This window comes from Callithrix jacchus, chromosome 1 (genome assembly GCF_049354715.1).
Source record: "Callithrix jacchus isolate 240 chromosome 1, calJac240_pri, whole genome shotgun sequence".
Lineage (NCBI taxonomy): Eukaryota > Metazoa > Chordata > Mammalia > Primates > Cebidae > Callithrix > Callithrix jacchus.
In genome coordinates, this window is record NC_133502.1 from 146,685,092 (window position 1) to 146,702,993 (window position 17,902).

Genomic DNA, 17,902 nt, shown 5'->3' on the forward strand with positions numbered 1-17,902 from the left:
AAAGCTTGTGAGGAAATAGGATAGTCATATGGTCTCAGAGTTTCACTCCATAGATTACTTCATAATTACAGACGGGTAAAAACGTATATTTACAATAAATTTCAAAGATACCACCTTAAGCAAGTGATCAAACTTAGTATCATCAATAATAGTTCAAATTGACATCCTGGGCTTCCTGACTCGATGCACTGGGAAGAACATGGCATAAAAAATGTAGCATTCTTGCCAAAACTCATGAATCTCATCATGAGGAAACAAATGACAATTGTGGGACATTTTATAAAATAATTGGCTTGGGTTATCCAAAAAAAAAGATCATTTCCTGAAAACCAAAAATATATGACAACAAAGACAATGCATGCTCCTTACTTGTATCCAAATACATTTCAATAAGGACAACTTCGGGTCAACTGGAAAAAAATCTCAATATGGACCCTATATTTGGTAATATTATTGTATCACTGTTAAATTTTTCAGATGTGGTTATATTAGGGTTATGTAAGAGGATATATTGACTTAGGAGATGCATGCTAATGTATTAGGGGTGAAGTGTCATTGTGTCTGCAAACTACTATCAAATGCTTCAACAACAACAAAAAATCAGTGAATGTGCAAGTGTGTGTGTGTGTGTGTGTGTGTGTGTGTGTGTGTAGGAGAGGGGAAAACAGAGGAAAAGCAAAAACAATTTGGCAAAATGTAAACAGTGAATCTAGATAAAGAGTAAATGATGCCCACTGTACTTTCTTTTAACTTCTTTTTGCAAGTTAAAATAACTTTTGAAAAACAAAACTGGAGGACAATTTTGGGGGAAAGGTAGAGCATAAATAGAGCAGCAAATGCTGGGCACGGTGGCTCACACCTGCAATCTCAGCACTTTGGGAGGCCTAGGTGAGAGGATCCCATGAGGTCAGGAGTTTGAGACCAGCCGGGGCAACTTGAGAAGAAGGGCAACCCCATCTTTACGAAAAATAGAAAAATTAGCCAGGTAAGGTGGTGTGCACTTGTAATCCCAGCTACTTCGGGGGATGAGGTGGGAGGATCACTTGACCCTGGAAAATGGAAGTTGCAGTGAGCCGAGATCATGCCATTGCACTCCAGCCTGGGTGACAGAGCAAGACCCTGTCCTAAAATAAAAAAAATAAAATAAAAAATAGAGCAGCAAAACCACTCTCTGCATTAAAAATAATGTCTCCAACTTACTGAAATATAGTACATTCAATGTATTTTTTAAAATCCATGAATTCATGATGCTACTTACATAAAAGAACGATTGAGAGAGCACCCAAAACCAAAACAGAAACCAAAGATTCACAGAGGTTCCCCTGGATTCTGGGTTGTGAGCTGGTCTCTAAGGTTCCCATCACAAACAAAGAAGATGCTGCCCGGACCTCACAGAGAGGACGATAACCATCAGGCAAGACTGCACTGTAGGAGGAAGTGAGCATGCCATGGGCAGTAGGCGTGATGGACGCATCTGCCGGAGGCATGCCCTGGAAAGGCTTCCCAAAGAAGTGGTGCTGAAGCCTTCTTGTGAGTGTGGGCCAGAGGACCGGGCCAAAATGGCTTTGCTATGCCAAAGGTCCCTGTGCGTATTTCTCTAGGAATGTACCCAGAGTCTCAGAAGTCACCCAGGATGGGAAGGAACTCATTCTCTGATACTTGAAGAGGCTAAAACAGTACTAGGTAATAGCTTTTATGGGAGCATGGGGAAAATCAAGAAAATTATGCTTAAATCAGCATTTACGAATAATGTCTAGATCGTTATCTACCCTAGGATTGTTTTTCTCAAGTTGAGCCCTTCCCACTGTATAAAGCTCAATCTCTTCATGGAAATAATAAATAATGTAATCATCTTAGGTAACAGATTAAAAGCAAAAGCCTTCTGTATAATTCACAACTAATGTGGACTATGCTCTATTTAGAAAAAAATCAGCTTATTCATTATAAAACCATCCAGAGTAGGACTATACGTACTATTCTTGAAATACTTAGAATAGTTACTGATTTTTACCAACAACCAGTACCTCTGTTTTCTGAGTTCATCCAAATCATTTATTTTTTATACACAATGAGTTACTGAATGAGTAATAAGTTTAAAGTGGTGTGTATGCATATGGGGGTCACCAATGATTACAGGCCAATGTCAGGAGACATACATTGCCTGGGTCCTCCATGGACAGGCAGGAAGTTCCTTGCCAACTCAGCTGGAGAGGGAGGCAGAGACCCAGGGTCTGGAGCCTCCGTGGCCCCCGGAAAGGCCACTCCTGGCCTTCGGGAGATCTCATCTTGTAGCCTGCTTGCAGCAGGGAGTGGGGCCAGACTCTGCTTTCTTTGAATCTTATTTTCCTCAATCTGAGAATAGGCCTAACCAGGACGATGCCTGCTTTTCTTCCCGGAGGAGTGCAGTGAGGGTTACATGATACTGAGTGACAGGCAGTGTAGCCTTGCGGTTGCAAGCAGGGACTCTGGAGCCACTTAAGAAGGGCAGTCCTTTGACAAGGCACTCAACCTCTTTGTGCCTCAGTTTTCTCATCTGTGAAATGAGGAGATTAACAACCTCTTGGGGATAGCATGTGAAGTAAATGAGATAATTTATGCACGATGTTTACAAATTGGTTTTGTAACAGGCCCTCCAGGTGTGTTCATCTACAATTCCTGAGCACTTACTTGAAGCCAGACCCTTGGGGCACTAAGGCTCAGATGGACACGGACTGTCTGGGCCTGAAGAAGCTGTTCGGCAGGTGACACTGAAACCTCATCAGGGATTGTAATATATTGAAGAATGGGCAAAACAAAGAAAGTGAGGAAAATGCAAAAGGAGGGGCTGGGTACCTCTTCCAGCTGGGACCAGGGCTAGGGAAGCTAGGAAGCCTTCCTGGAGGAGGAGGTAATACTTGAACTAAATATCAGCAAATACAGAGGACTGAACCAGGGAGGAGGGGAGCAGAAAGGGCATCATGCAGTGGGAACAGCATGGGTAACAGCTCTTGAGCTGTAGAGAGCAGGCTCTATGCCTCAGCATGAGGGGAAAGGACTAGACGGGGGAGGCCAGCAGAAAGGCTGGCACCACAGCTCTCTGCCCTAGCTGAGGTTTGACTTTACACAGGCCACATCAGCTCTCTGGGCCTCACTTCCTGTAGAAGGGGTGTCCTCCACCTGGAAAGCTCTGGTGGAGACCAAGAGACATTAAAGCTGAAGGCCTGGCACAGCTGCACAGCCGCTCCTCTACTCTGCGGAGTTACATGTGAGAGTGGCCTCAGCCCCTGAGCACTTGCATGGTTCCTTCTCACAGTTTCTAGCCATGGAGGGGAAACCAGGCCTTATGAGCCAGGGGAAATCATATGCAGAGGCCCAAGAGGGACGATGCCCAGATTAAGGTAGGCATTGATGGATCTGAGCCACAGGGCATAATGAGAAGCCATTACCAAGGTTATCAAAGCCCATCAACTGGCCTATCCCACTCCTCTTACACAGGGACCCACAGGGAGCAAGAGATGCCCCAAGACCACATAGCTCATCCCATGGAGGTGACCCCAGATCCCAGGGCTCTGCCTCTACCTGCAGAGATAGGCCAGAATGCCACCTGGGTGACTGTGTCCTTGAGTGGATGCCCACAGGAGGAAGAAGGAAGGCAATGCACCAGCACCCAGGGTCAGAATGATGCCACTGCCAAGCCCCAGACCAGGAACTGAGGCTGGAAGAGGCTAAGCAACCTGCCCCAGGCACCTGCTAACAAACATCAGGGCCTGAATGTGAACCCCAGCCTATCTGCCCAAGCCCGAGAGGTGCACCTGGTATTATTGGCACATTGGCTCTCTGGGCCTCCATTTGCTCATTTGCACAGGTGAGCACAACACACTTTACCAAACAGAACATGGGACGGGGCAGTCGGTGCCATGCCATCACATGCACCTGTGCTTCTGTCTCCAGAACACCTCCCCAGAGGCTCAGCAGGCATCTTCCCAGGCTCACACGCTAAGGCAGTGGTTCCTCCCCAACAGGTGTGCCTCAGAATCACCTGGGGTGCTAACACACAGCACAGAGGATGAGGCGCCTATAAGCAGGATGAGAGCTGGCAAAGGTGACCAACTTGTCCCAGCTGGCCTGGGACTTTACTGGTTTTAATACACACAGTCCTACTTCCTGGGGCACTCTCAACCCCAAAACAGGTATGACTGGTCACCCTATAGCTAGTGGGTTTTTGTATTTTACCAAGTTTCCAGGGGATCTCAATACTCACAAAATTTGAGAACCACTGCCATTAAAAAGCCAATTTTTAGTCAATTTTCCTCAACAAAATAGTAACCTTCACTCATGAATTACAGGAATAACGTTTTAAGAATAATATTGATGGCTGGGCGTGGTGGCCCACACCTGTAATCCCAGCACTTTCAGGGGCTGAGGTGGGCAGATCACTTAAGCTCAGGAGTTCGAGACCAGCATGGACAACATGGCAAAACCCTGTCTCTACAAAAAAAATTTTTTTTAATTAGCTGGGCATGGTGGTGTGTGTCTGTTGTCCCAGCTACTCAGGGAGTCTGAGGTGGGAGGATCACTTGAGCATGGGAGGTTGAGGCTCAAAAAAATAAAGAAGAAGAAGAGTATTGCATGCCTGCTGGGTGCCCGGCACTGCGTTCCACATTCACTATATCTGTCTCTCATCCCAACCTTATCGGGTTGGTATTAATCCCATTTTACATGTTTGTCCCCAGAGGGAGCTCATTTTCGAATTCCCTCTCCAGTTCTTTGTAGATGCAATCTGTAATTCCAGACTCAACTCTATGCAATCTGCAGTTGCACCGATCACTAGCAGCACCAGCTGTACCGTAAGTAGTGGGAGTGATTTATTTATTTAGAATGAATTATTTACACTCCACATATTCCCAGAAAAAGGCTTGAAGTAGCTGGCCGTGAAAGATGCATAAACAATGAGGCTATTGGAGTTACACATTAGGAACTGTCATTACTTTAGAGACCATGGTCTTGAATTAAAAATAGGGGTCAGAACCTTAAATTGAATATTTCGCCAGGCCAACAGGAAAGACATGGGGTGGGTCCTTGCAGGAATAGATTGGGAACTGCCCTGCCCTTGAGAGCTTCCGGCCCTTCTTTAACCTACCTCTAATTCTCTGAAAACCAAAAAAGGAACATGTGCACCCTCTAACAGCTGCTGTTTCGCTTCTCCTGTAGGTTCTCTGTTTTAATTTTACTGTTCTGAATCACCTTCATGGTCAGTGATAGTTAATTTCATCCACACAACTTGGGATCTGAAGACAAATGGAGATCTATAAATTTTCAGGGCCCAGCTGGCATGTCAGTAGCAGTAACATCACCACCTGAGATCTTAGTGGGGCTGTCTATCTGCAAAGTGCTTCCACATGCTGCAGCATCCCCATCCCATCTAATACTCTCAGTAGTGCCAGAAGGGTGGACGGGATTATCTCCATTACACTGTGAGTTCAGTAAGGCTCTGAGGGGCTGTTAATTTGCCCAAGTTCCCTCTGTCAGTGAAAGACATCAGAGATTTGGAACTCCAGGCTACTACATCAAACTGCCTCTTTACCTTGTCTCTCACTCTTGGGGTGGTGGTGTTGGGTGGTGGATTTGCACTCCTCTGGGAGAGCAGGGGACAGTATACAGTAGGCACTGCACTTGTTGAGTGACAGAATGAATGAACACTATAGCCCGAGTCAGTGAATGAATGAATGGATAAATGAATGAGAACAGAACCTCTCTTCCCCTGAAGATTGGTGGGTGCTGCCAGGATCCATGCAAGTCAGGTTGGATGCGGGGACCACGTCTCCACCCCTTCCACTGAAAAAAGTAGGGGTTTGGATCACGAAGGGCAGTGATATCCTAGACCAACTCAAAGCTGTGGAGTGAATTTCCACCTCCATCCCTCACACACATTATTGGGTCCCTGTAAGTAGGACCAAGCACCAAGAGACTAATCAGACATGACCACTGTCTTTAGGGTGCCACAGTCAAATGGGGGAGGCAAAAGTGGAGACAATGATGACACTGTGGTATAGACAAAATCCTGTAACAAGGGACGCAAGACACATGACATAACATCCCCAGAAGCTCAGAAGAGCCAGCAACTCACTTGCCAACTCTCACAGGCTGGACATGGTTTTCAAGGTGAAAAGGAGAGGGCAGGCCTGCAGGCATGGTGGACCACTCAGGGGAAGACTGGGGCCTTCACATAGCACAGAACAGCTGAGCAGTTTCAAGGGACTCTGGAGGCTGGAGCTAGAAGCTTTGGGGCAAATGAGATGGCAGGGGCAGGCACCAGTCAGCACTTTTTCCACCACGGAGCCTGCCACACGCTCCCCTCTCCATCCCTCTGGCCTCTGCAGTGGCCTTCAGCTGCCCCACAGCCCTGTGTCCTAGGAATGCTGTTGCCATGGCCACCATGGGTCCCACTTTAAGCCAACTCCCAGACTCCTTTGTCCTGAACACCCTACTACCAATTGTATCCAAACAAAAAGATACCAAGCTTTTCCTCATCTCATGCGTGACATGCTGCCCACTCTGAACACTGGGCTTGACTGCACTGGGCATCTGATCACAGCCAGGAAGGACCCTCCAAAGTCCCCAGATCCTTGGGGTCTCTCCTGCCCCCTCTGCTTGGCTCATAGTGCATGCCCATGGTATCATTTCTTCTCTTCCCTTTCTTCTTGTTTCTAATGAATTCAGAAGGTGGAAGCATCTCATAGATTATTAATGTGCTTAATGGCCCCCCTAGAGACCAGTGCAAAGAAATGGCTCCAACCCATGCTGCATTACTGGCCTCTATTCTCCTTCTTCGAGAGCAGCAGTAGCAGCAGCAGCAATAGTTTCCAGCTGTGCCTCAAAGCACTGCTGCTCCTAAGTGGTTTCCAATCAATGCTGCAGACCCTCCTGCATGCTCTGTGGCAAGGGCGTGGCAGCCACATGGGCCGGGTTGTGGTTGGATTCTGGCCTGGTGTGTTTTGACTGTTCGGGGCTAAGAGGCAGACATTGTGTGTACTTTGAGCATCATGCTGAAGAGCCCACATTCCGTCCCTGACCCCTTACTTTCAGTGCACTGTCAGAGTAAAAAAACCCTGTTGTCAGCCGGGCGCGATGGCTCAAGCCTGTAATCCCAGCACTTTGGGAGGCCGAGGCAGACGGTTCACAAGGTCAAGAGATCGAGACCATCCTGACCAACATGGTGAAACCCCGTCTCTACTAAAAAAGAAAGAAAGAAAGAAAGAAAGAAAGAAAGAAAGAAAGAAAGAAAGAAAGAAAGAAAGAAAGAAAGAAAGAAGGAAAAATTAGCTGGGCATGGTGGTATGCGCCTGTAGTCCCAGCTACCCAGAAGGCTGAGGTAGGAGAATTGCTTGAATCCAGGAGGCGGAGGTTGCAGCGAGCCGAGATTGCGCCACTGCACTCCAGCCTGGCGACAGAGCAAGACTGTCTCAAAAAAAAAAAAAAACCTGTTGTCCATTGCAAAGCAATAAACTCCAGTAGCCATAATCAGAGATCTGCTTTTAGCAAAGGAATCCTAGGCATCATCACAGCAGCTACTGGATTACAGTTTATAAAAGTGTTTTCCCTTGAAGAAAAAACATCTGCACAAAATACAGAAGGCAGGTTTGCTGTTCTCATTTTACATAACAGAAAAGTGAGGCTGAGGGAGAGAAAACCAGACCATGGCACATGCTGCTGAGTGCTGGAGGGTAAGCCAGAGCCCAGCATTGCTGTTACTGTGAAATCTTTGGCAAGGCCCTGCCCCATCTGGGTCTCTGTTTTTCAGTCTGTACAACAGGGAGACTGGACCCAATGCCTGCTAAGCCTCTACCAGCTCTGCCATTCCATGAATCTACCTCAAATTCCAAAAGCCACAGCTATGCAATAAGCAATCTTTCGATTTCTCAGACAACCTACAGTTTAATAAAACAATCGTTTGAGAAAATCAAGTTGGATCACAACATTTCTGTTCCTATGAAGCAAAATGGCACAACCGACCGTTTGGAATGATGCTGGAATTCACTAAATAGCAAAAGGCCTGATTTGGGGGTTCTCACTGATTTGTTTTTTAAATGTCAAAACCAAGCATGCTTTTGGGTTTTCAGAAATCAAGTCTTAAATGTACTGGGACTCCATTGCCAATACCTCTACACACACCCAGTCAACATCCTTCCATCTGAAGGTCCTCCGTGCCTCCACTCCCTGGTGTGAGCTTCTCCAAGGATACAGTCCATGGTGCAAGCTGAAATGTTTCTTCCCAGGAATGTCCTTGAGAGGATTGCCAAGGCAGGGTGGGCTGCGAAGGGAAGCTGGGGCCAGTGCCAGGAGAAATGCATCTACAATTTAATAATCTGCCATGGCTGCCTTTTAAAGGACAGGCTCTGTGGGATACAGTGCTTGAGGAAATAGTGTTTGCACTTTCCTACGAGCAGCCCTTTATCCCTTCAGGAATCTGACTTTATTTTCATCAGTGAGACAATTTCTGTCTGCAAGCTGAGGCTACGATCATCTCACTCCCAAGCAGGAAGGAGTGTGGTCCTGGTCTCTGAGGATGTTGAACACCCTCTCACTGGCATCTCTTGGACCTTCCCCAGGCTCTTTCTCCATCTTCCCCACCCAACTCCAAATTCTCCTGCTTTTTCCCAGGTCCCATGCATTCAGGACAGATCAGCCTGGTAGGGGATTTGGAGGACTGGCCCCAAAAGTGCAAACACAAGCCACTCTTAGATCTCTGAGGACAGGATTCTGGGTGGGTCTGAAAAATACTACAAAGGAAACATATCAGTTAGAAAACGGGGGGAGTCCTGACATGGAGATGTGGGCTGAGGCTGAGCCCATGGCCATGTTAGGGCTCCCTCTGTATTTGTTTAACAAGAGGCTGCAGCTGGAGAATCCTTGCGTGACTTTAGGTCTGGCATGCTCTGATGACATGCCCTTGGTTCTTAGGGGACCTACCCAAGGCCTAGGAGGCAGGCACCTGGCTCTCTGTCAGCAAATATGCTCTGAGCACTGTTCTGGCATCACTGCCAGTCCTGCACCAAGCTAAGGGGCAGGGTGAATGAGACACAACTCTGACCTGCAGCTGCAGGCCATGGGTAGGCAGACATAGCAAACACCCTGGGAGGGACGTGCAGGTCAGGTCAGGGAACACAGAGGAGGCAATGGGGGGCGTTGCAAAGAAGGGGCACCCAAGCTGCACTGGGAAGAATGAGCACAGTCCTGCCAGCAGCCTGTACCGAGGCCAGCAGCATGAAAGGGCAGGAGGTGGGCTGGGAAAACGGCAAGGTGATGGGGCGCTCCATGGACTGTGAGCTTCATCCTGGCAGCACTGGGATATTCGCCCTGGCAACATATACTGCACCCCCACCCCTTGCCACCCTCGCCGTGACTGCCTCCACGTCCTCTTTTCCACACAGGCAGCATCAATTAGAGTTTTCTGGACTAGCAGCACTTGTTAAAGAGCCCAGGTGTCTGGAAGATGAACAGGCCTTAGAGAACTCCTGGCCTGGCAAGTCTCCAGGGGCCAAGTGCCTTGCAATCACCTGAGACACTGGTACTGAAATGGCCATGGCTGTGACCAGTGGAGAGTACAGTGCTAGAGGGATGTGATAAGCCCCTAACCTAGATCTGCTCAGAGTGGAGCCCTAGAATTCACATTATTGACAAGAACCCCCATAAGTGACTCTTCCCATGTAGTTGGAGAACCACTGACCTCATATATGACTACTCTGTGTATTAAATTTCCCCGCAGCCGGCCTGGCTGAAACCAGACTGTTCAGGGAACCTTGGGCCACAGGGAACTACAACTTCTCAGCCAGGCAGCTTGTTCCATGCTGGAAGCCTCCAGAGGCAGGGCTTGCTCGCAGGAGGTGGAAACCCTGCTCCCCTCTAACTTCAGCCATGGCTCCAGAAAAATCTACCAAAGACAGCCATGCAACGCTGGAGGTCCAGACTCCTCCCTCCTCCCTGGTGCCCCATGTACTCTCCAAGCTGAACACCCTCAACCCACTAGGGCCTGACCCCTCAGACCCTTCCCTGACGCCTCCCTGGGTCAGGCCCTAGTGGGTTCCTCCCAGTGTGAGGCCCAGATCAGAGCTCTGCACCCTGGGCAGGCTGTGACGGTGAGACACTTTGGAGAGGGACAGAGCCACTCTCACCTGCAGGTCAGACCCTGGACTCTGTGAAGGCCCTTGCATATAGAGGGAGGAACTGAGGTTCCCAGTGGCTAAGTGACTCGCATCACGACTAAAACAATATTAGTCTCTCTGCACAGCAGCTATGAATCAAGAGGCCCAGCAAAAGGCAAAAGTTAAATTTAACTGATTTCAGCACCAGGGGGAATTTTCACCCCTCTGGTGTGTGAATCCCTATTTTTGTGATGCCAGGAAACAGAAACAACTGATTACGCATTCCCGGCTGTCTGTCCGGCAAGCACTGCTCCTCCAAAAAGGGCAGCCAGAGCTCCTTTTCACTTACACAAATTACATGCAATTTCCCATTTGTGAAGCTCTGTTCTGAAGTCCAGTCTTGAATAAGTTAAGAGATTCATCAAGTCCCTTGAATACCTGTAGACCCACCCATCCACCCCTTCGCCATCTCTGGAAACAAGCTTAGCCTCCCTGAGTTGGGGCTGGGGTGGCGTGGGAGGTCCACAGAGTGTGGCTCATCATAAATGGGGCTATGTTCCTTGGGAGTGAGAAGGAGGCAGGAATCCAGGCTCCCAGGCTACACGCAGATCAAGATCCAGATCTTTGTTCTTATATCTTCCTTGCCTGGCTGCACAAGGCTGGGAGAAATCCACTCTCCTGGGCTCATACACCATTCTGCCTCCCAGGTCCTTAGAGAAGTCCAAACCATCAAGCACCCTCCAGTTCCCAGTCCCCCAGCATCCCCCATCCATGTCCAGCTGCAGCGGTTGATCCAGCCCCAGTGTCTAGTAACGAATGCCAGTGCAGTAGTTGTCTGGGTGTGGGCATCTCCCCCACAAGGAGCCTAGGAAAATGCAGAGTGAGTCTGGAGGTGGAGGCTGAGAGTCTGTGTGGGCCACCGCCCTCCCCGTGCCACAGACAGGGCCACCCTGTGGGAAGCTCTGTCATGGAGTATTTCAGGCCCCTCTGTCTGCCTATCCTTGCATGTGGCACAGTTCAGTACTCAGTGAGGACCTACTGTGAGCCCCGGCCCTGCGCCAGACATTGGGAACCAAGAGATGAAGATGGGGAGGGGAAGAGCTGCCCCGCAGAAGCCCACAATCTGATATGGAAGACTGGCTGCAGAACAAATTATCTTCCACAAGACTTAATTAAAAAAAAATAGACTGGGCATCGCTTTTTTGCCCAGGCAGGAATATAGTGGCATGATCATAGCTCACTGCAGCCTTGAATTCCTAGGCTTGAGTTATCCTCCCACTTCAGCCTCTCAAGTACCCGGGACTACAGGAGTGTGCCACCACACTCGGCTAACTTTATAATTTTTTGTAGAGATGAGGTCTCACTACATTCCCCAAGCTGGCCTCAAACCCCTGGCTTAAATCCATCCTCCTGCATCGGCCTCCCAAACCACTGGGATTACAGGAATGAGCCACCATGCCCAGCCTACTTTATTAAATTTTATTTTTGTTCATTGAGGTAAAATAAACATACAGAATTTGCCATCTTTACCAATTTTAAGTGTATAATTCATTGACATGAAATGTATTTAATAAGAGACTACTGTACACAATACAGGAGGATGTGGAATGGTGTTTCTCAATGTTTGTTTCACTATTAGTCTCCTAAGAAGCCTTTCTGGCTAGTTTTTTCCTACTCTTGTCCCCTGGTGAAATTGTAATATCACAGGCATACATAGATCTGTTTGTGTACTACATCTATATCTATGCTTTATACAATTAAAAAGTAATTCTTTTTTGCCTCCCCACAAGAACAAATTTTTATCCCCTTGGAGGAGATATCACCCCCTATTGAGAAAGCAGGGTGTAGAGGAGTGAGAAATAATTCATTTACTTTTTGAGCAGGGAATGGGAAGCACTGAAGGAAAGAGGTGGAAGAAGGAGATCAGGAAGGCATCACAGAGGAAGTGGTATTCAGGGTTTTGAAGGATAAGCAGGAGTTCTGCAAAACAGGGAAGGGCCTCAGTGTCAAGTCCCACTTGCTGAGCAACTGGAGTTCCTGCCTTCCTCCAGACATTAGTCACTACAGTATCTGGTCTCCAAGAAAGCCCCCAGTGAGCTTCACCTCCCGCTACACCTTGGTACTACTCCTCTCTAAATAAGAGCTAATTTGTGTAATCCACAGATTACAGCAGAAGTTATAGTATGCAATTCCCAAAGCTAAGTCCTAAAAGACTTTGTCACCTCTGCCTTGGTCTTTTCTTTTTTTTTTTTTTTTTTTTTGAGACGGAGTTTCGCTCTTGTTACCCAGGCTGGAGTGCAATGGCGCGATCTCGGCTCACCGCAATCTCCGCCTCCTGGGTTCAGGCAATTCTCCTGCCTCAGCCTCCCGAGTAGCTGGGACTACAGGCACGTGCCACCATGCCCAGCTAATTTTTTGTATCTTTAGTAGAGACGGGGTTTCACCATGTTGACCAGGATGGTCTCGATCTCTTGACCTCGTGATCCACCCGCCTCGGCCTCCCAAAGTGCTGGGATTACAGGCTTGAGCCACCGCGCCCGGCCCTGCCTTGGTCTTTTCATAACTCACTTTGGGGGATGCCAGCTGCCTTGTCATAAGGACACTTAGGCAGCCTTATGGAGACCCCCACGTGGAGAGAAGCCACATTGGAAGCAGATCCTCTAGCCCCAGTCAAACCTTCAGATGATAATGATCCCAGTCTCCAGCCTTCAAATCCTCCCACTGGGCCCCAAACACCATGGAGCAAACGTAAGTCATGCAGTGTGTCTGAATTCCTGAACCAGAGAAATAATGAAATAATACAGGATATTACTGTTTTAAGCCACTAAATTTTGGGGGGATTTGTCACCCAGTAATAAATAACTAACACAATCCCCAGCTCATAACTCAGTTCCCTGTCTTATCAACTCCTCTAGGTTGGAGGGCTGTCCTGCCCATGGCGAGGCCAGGTAGCTCTGGTCTGCAAGTGGGGGAGTTTCCAACATTGCACTTGTTCCTGCAGCTCCTCAGGGAATTCTGAGGGACAGATGGTTCCAAGTGACACTGAGAATCAGGAAGCTCCTGGGATTCCTCTCTGGGTAGGGGATTTCCCTGGGACCTTGGCCTCTCATGCCTGGACAAAGTGTCCATCTGCAGATCCTTCCATCCCTTCCCAACTCCCTCCATCCCTCTGATCATTGCAGACTTCTAATGAAGAATGTGAAATGTTAGGCACAGGGAAAAAAAGAAGTCCAGGTTCTGTCCTCAAGGAGCTCACAGCCCATCTGGAGAGACAAACATTTATAAACACACCCCCACATCTGCAAAACCCTGAGAGGGACAGGCAGAGCAGAATGGGACACTGGGCTGTGCACACGCTGTGCTGAATTAAACAAGGGGAACTGATAGAAAGGCTTTTTAGGGCCCTACTTTAGCAGCCCCCTAGTAGTAGGCAGGAAAGGCTTCCTGAAGGAGGTGGCATTTAAGCTGGGTCTCAAAGAATGACTAGCACTTGATCTAGGAAGAATGGGATGTTTCAGGTGGTAGGAACAGTGTAAGAAAATATGGGAATGCAGGGCCGGGTGCAGTGGCTCAAGCCTGTAATCCCAGCACTTTGGGAGGCCGAGGTGGGTGGATCACAAGGTCAAGGGATCGAGACCATCCAGGTCAACATGGTGAAACCCAGTCTCTACTAAAAATACAAAAAATTAGCTGGGCATGGTGGTGCGTGCCTGTAATCCCAGCTACTCGGGAGGCTGAGGCAGGAGAATTGCCTGAACCCAGGAGGTGGAGGTTGCAGTGAGCTGAGATTGTGCCATTGCATTACAGCCTGGGTAAGAAGAGCAAAACTCCATCTCTAAATAAGTAAATAAATAAATAAAATATGGGAATGCAGGAAAGACCAGGAATGCCAAGTAATCAGGGCATTCAACTTGGGGAATGGGAGGAGACAGGGCAGGACTAACAACAAAGAATACTTAGTTAGCACTTACTGTGTGCCAGGCACAGCTCTGATCACTTTGCAATCTTTCAATCCACACAGCAACCCCGTGAAAGCAGTCTTATTACTACCTTGATCATGCAGATGAGGAAACTGAGGCTCAGGGAAGCAGCAGTGGCTCTAACTAGCAGAGAATGTGCTCTTAATATTCAGGAAAGTAAGCTCAAGCCCAGAGAAGTTAAGTGACTGGTCCAAGGTCTCCACAGCTGTTCTGAGTCCCTTGAGGGCCTGAGGCCAGGCTCCTGTGTCACACTGAGCCATGCTGGCTTTCAGGTGTGTGGTTAGGTTTGCAGTTAGGTTTGCACCAGTGCACAGGGCTGCTTTTCTGGCCACCTCTTCCCATTGCATCTGCTCACAATCAGTGTGGCCTGCTCCCGCCACAAGGAATGACTCAGCACTCCTCAAGCCCACACACTTTCCCACCTCCCGCTTTTGCACGCCCAGTTTCCTCTGCAGCGGCGCTCTCCCCCACGTCTTCGGCGGTCCAACGCCCTCTCCTCCTTCAGCAGCCAGCTCCACTGCACCTGCCACAGCACCTGCCCTGGGGCTTCCTTGACCTGGGGCTGAGTGAGGGGCCCTCACCTGGGCCCCCACCCCTCTTTCATCATACCTGCCACAGCTTGTGCCCATCACCCCTAGTGGCTGCAAGCTTGGGCTCCACGCCAGCACCCCATACATTCAGCACCAGACTCAGAGGAGGTCCTCAGTCAATGCAAGTGGAATGCAACAGATCCTCTACATGGTCAGGCTCCTGCTCGCCCTGTCACTCTCATTCTCTTCAACCTGACTCCCTACCGACCACACTCCAGCCCCATTGCCCTGTTTTCTGTTCCATGAATATGCCAAGTTCTTTCCTATCACAAGCTACCTTCCTCTACGTGTTACTCCATTCACTGACATGGAATACACTTCACCCAATAGTCTCTTTCTCACCCTTCAGGTCTCAGCTTGAATGTCACCTCCTCCATGAGACCTTTTCTGACTACCCCAAGGCAGTCACTATATATCTCATCACCCTGTTTCCTTCTGTTATAGCCAAGTTTCCTTACTACAGTCTTATCTGAAGGGACAGACTGCCTGAGTTAAAATCCTGACCCTACTACTTATTAGCTGTGAATCCTTGGGCAAGTCACACAGCTTTTCTGTGCCTCAGTTCCGTTATCTATAAAATGAGGGTGATAAGGTACCTAGAGCACTGAGCAGTTATAAAAATTAAATGAGTTCATGCAGAAAAATACAAAGAACAGTGTCTGGCACATGGCAGGCCCTCCATATACAACCTTAATAATATTATTTTTATTATTTACTTGCTTCTTGCCTGTCTTCCTCCTAGAATGTAAGCTCCAGAATAATGCAAACCACATCTATTCTGCTCGGCACCATATCTCCAGTGTGCCTGCCAAAATCCAGGCACAGAGTACGTTGCCTATAATATTTGTTGGGTGGATAGATGGATGCATGGATGGATGGATGGATGGATGGATGGATGGATGGATAGGTGAATTGATGGGTTAAAGGATGGATGGATGGATACGTGAATGGGCAGATGGATAGATGGATGGATGCATGGATACATGGATGCATGGATGGATGGATGGATAAACGGAAGGACAGATGAATGTATGGATGGATAGGTGAATGTGTAGGTGGACGGATGGATGGATGGATGGATGGATGGATGGATGGATGGATGAATTGATGGGTGAAAGGAAGGATGGATGGATGGATGGATGGATGGATGGAGCAATAAAGTAAACATGTATATGGGCCACCACTCACCCCTGGTGGTCATATAGTTCTACACTCTTCTTTCCCATCCCAAATAACAGCAAATAACAGACTGGCAAGTCTCGCCTACAACAGACTATATTCAGTGATGTATAAAATCTGCCAGGGCTAAGAGTGAATAACTGGCCAGGAGCCCAGGAAAGACTTAACTGAGGACAAAGGCAGTCTTAGAGGACAAAAGATAATTTTTCAGTGGGAGACGGAGGCTTGGCAGAGAATGGATCAGGGGTCATCTGGTTAAGAAAACAGCGGGAGCAGGGGTCTGAGGCCCAAAGGTACAGGGCACATGTGGGAAAGCAAGGTGTCTGGCAGGGCTATGCTGTGGAGCAAGCAGGAGCAGGAAATAACACTGGACAGGCAGGTTGGCTGGCATCAATGGCCCCAAAAGCTGGGCTAGAGAGTCAGTGGTGAGCCCTGAAGTTTTCAAATACACGGTGGTGGCCTCAGGGCTGCCCTTTAGAGACCCACCATGGGAGCCATGCCAGGTCAGGTCAGCAGTGAAAGGCTGTGCTATCACCCAGGAGAAAGTCCAGGAGGCCTGACGCAGTCAATGTAGAAAGCACACTGTACAAGGAATCATTCCCGCAAAAGACTGAGGGCCAACCAAAGACACCTCCCCCAAAACAGAAGGTGGCTCAGACCTTACCTGCACCAGATTCCAGCCTTGGAGGGACTCTGCAATGATGGACGTGACAGATGGACAGACGCCTCCAAACACCATCAAGTGATTCGGCCCGTATTTTATTGCATCGTAGAAGGCTTTCAACCCTTTTGCATTGTCGCACTGGGAAGCAACACACAGAAAGAAAGGTCCTAATTAGAAACAGCTTTTCCCCAGGGGTATGAGCCCAACAAACAAATCTTTCCTCATGGAAACCTAAGTTTCAGTTCTCCCACGGTGGGGACTGTCCTTAAGCCAGTCCTGAGTCCATGCTGTGAGCTCCAAGAGTGGGGTCTTGACACCCACTATCCTGTCTCTGTTCCCACTAAATGACCTTCAAAACTAGGACCTCTCTCCAGCACCTCAGCTATCTCCCTTTAGAGCACACTTAGGAAAAGCCCCCATAATGCCTCACCCTGGAATCTCTCTTTTTCATGGCCATTTATATTTTAAGGACGATCCCACACTCATTAAAATGGCTATCATTAAAAAACACATATACACAGAAAACAACAAGTGTTGGCAAGGGTGTAGAGAAACTGGAACTGCTGCGCCCTATTAGTGGGAATGTTGGGTGCAGCTGCTGTGGAAAACAGTATAGTGGTTCCTTAAGAAGTTAAACATAGAATTGCCATATGCAATCCCACCTCTAGATATATACCCAAAACAACTGAAGAGATAGTTGTACACCCATGTTCACACACTCATGTTCATATCATTCACAATAGCCAAAAGACGGGAACAACACAAACGCCCATCAACAGGCAAATGGATAAACAAACTGGTGTATCCATGAAGTGGAATACTTTCAGCCTGGAAAGGGAAGGAAATTCAGACACATGCTACAACATGGATGAACCTTGAGGACATTGTACTAAGTAGAATAAGCCATACAAAAAGACAACTATTATATGATCCCACTCGTATAAGGTTGTCTAGAGTAGTTAATTAAATTCATACAGAAAGAAAGGAGAATGGTGGTTGCCAGGGGCTGGGGGTTGACTGGGTGACAGCTGGGTTTCACAGGCTGGGAGGAGGAAGGAAGGGGACTTCATTGTTTAATGGGTTCAGAGTTTCAGTGGGGATGATGGCAGTGTGTTGGCGGTGAACGGTGGTGATGGCAGCTCAACAATGTAAATGTACTTAATGCCACTGAACCATGCACATAAAAATGGTTAAAATGGTAAATTTTAGATTATGTGTATTTTTACTATAATCGTTTAAAAAAATGATGAGGAGGATCAACCTAAAGAGAATATTCATTCAACAAACACTTGCTAAGCACTACTCTGTGTTCAGCCCAGGGCTGGACATTGAGGAAACATAAAAATTGGACACAGCCCCTGCCAGGGA

The 17,902-nt window shown here is 48.0% G+C and overlaps 1 protein-coding gene across 2 annotated transcripts in view; it reads right to left on the bottom strand.

The window, feature by feature from the left end:
• GABBR2 (gamma-aminobutyric acid type B receptor subunit 2) overlaps positions 1 to 17,902 on the bottom strand; it is a 423,612-nt gene that overhangs the window by 271,329 nt on the left and 134,381 nt on the right. For both annotated transcript variants that reach the window (XM_035253005.3, XM_078373143.1), the window contains one exon: positions 16,535 to 16,672. In XM_035253005.3, coding sequence (XP_035108896.1) covers positions 16,535 to 16,672 — 138 coding nt within the window. The remainder of the gene's footprint in view (positions 1 to 16,534; positions 16,673 to 17,902) is intronic.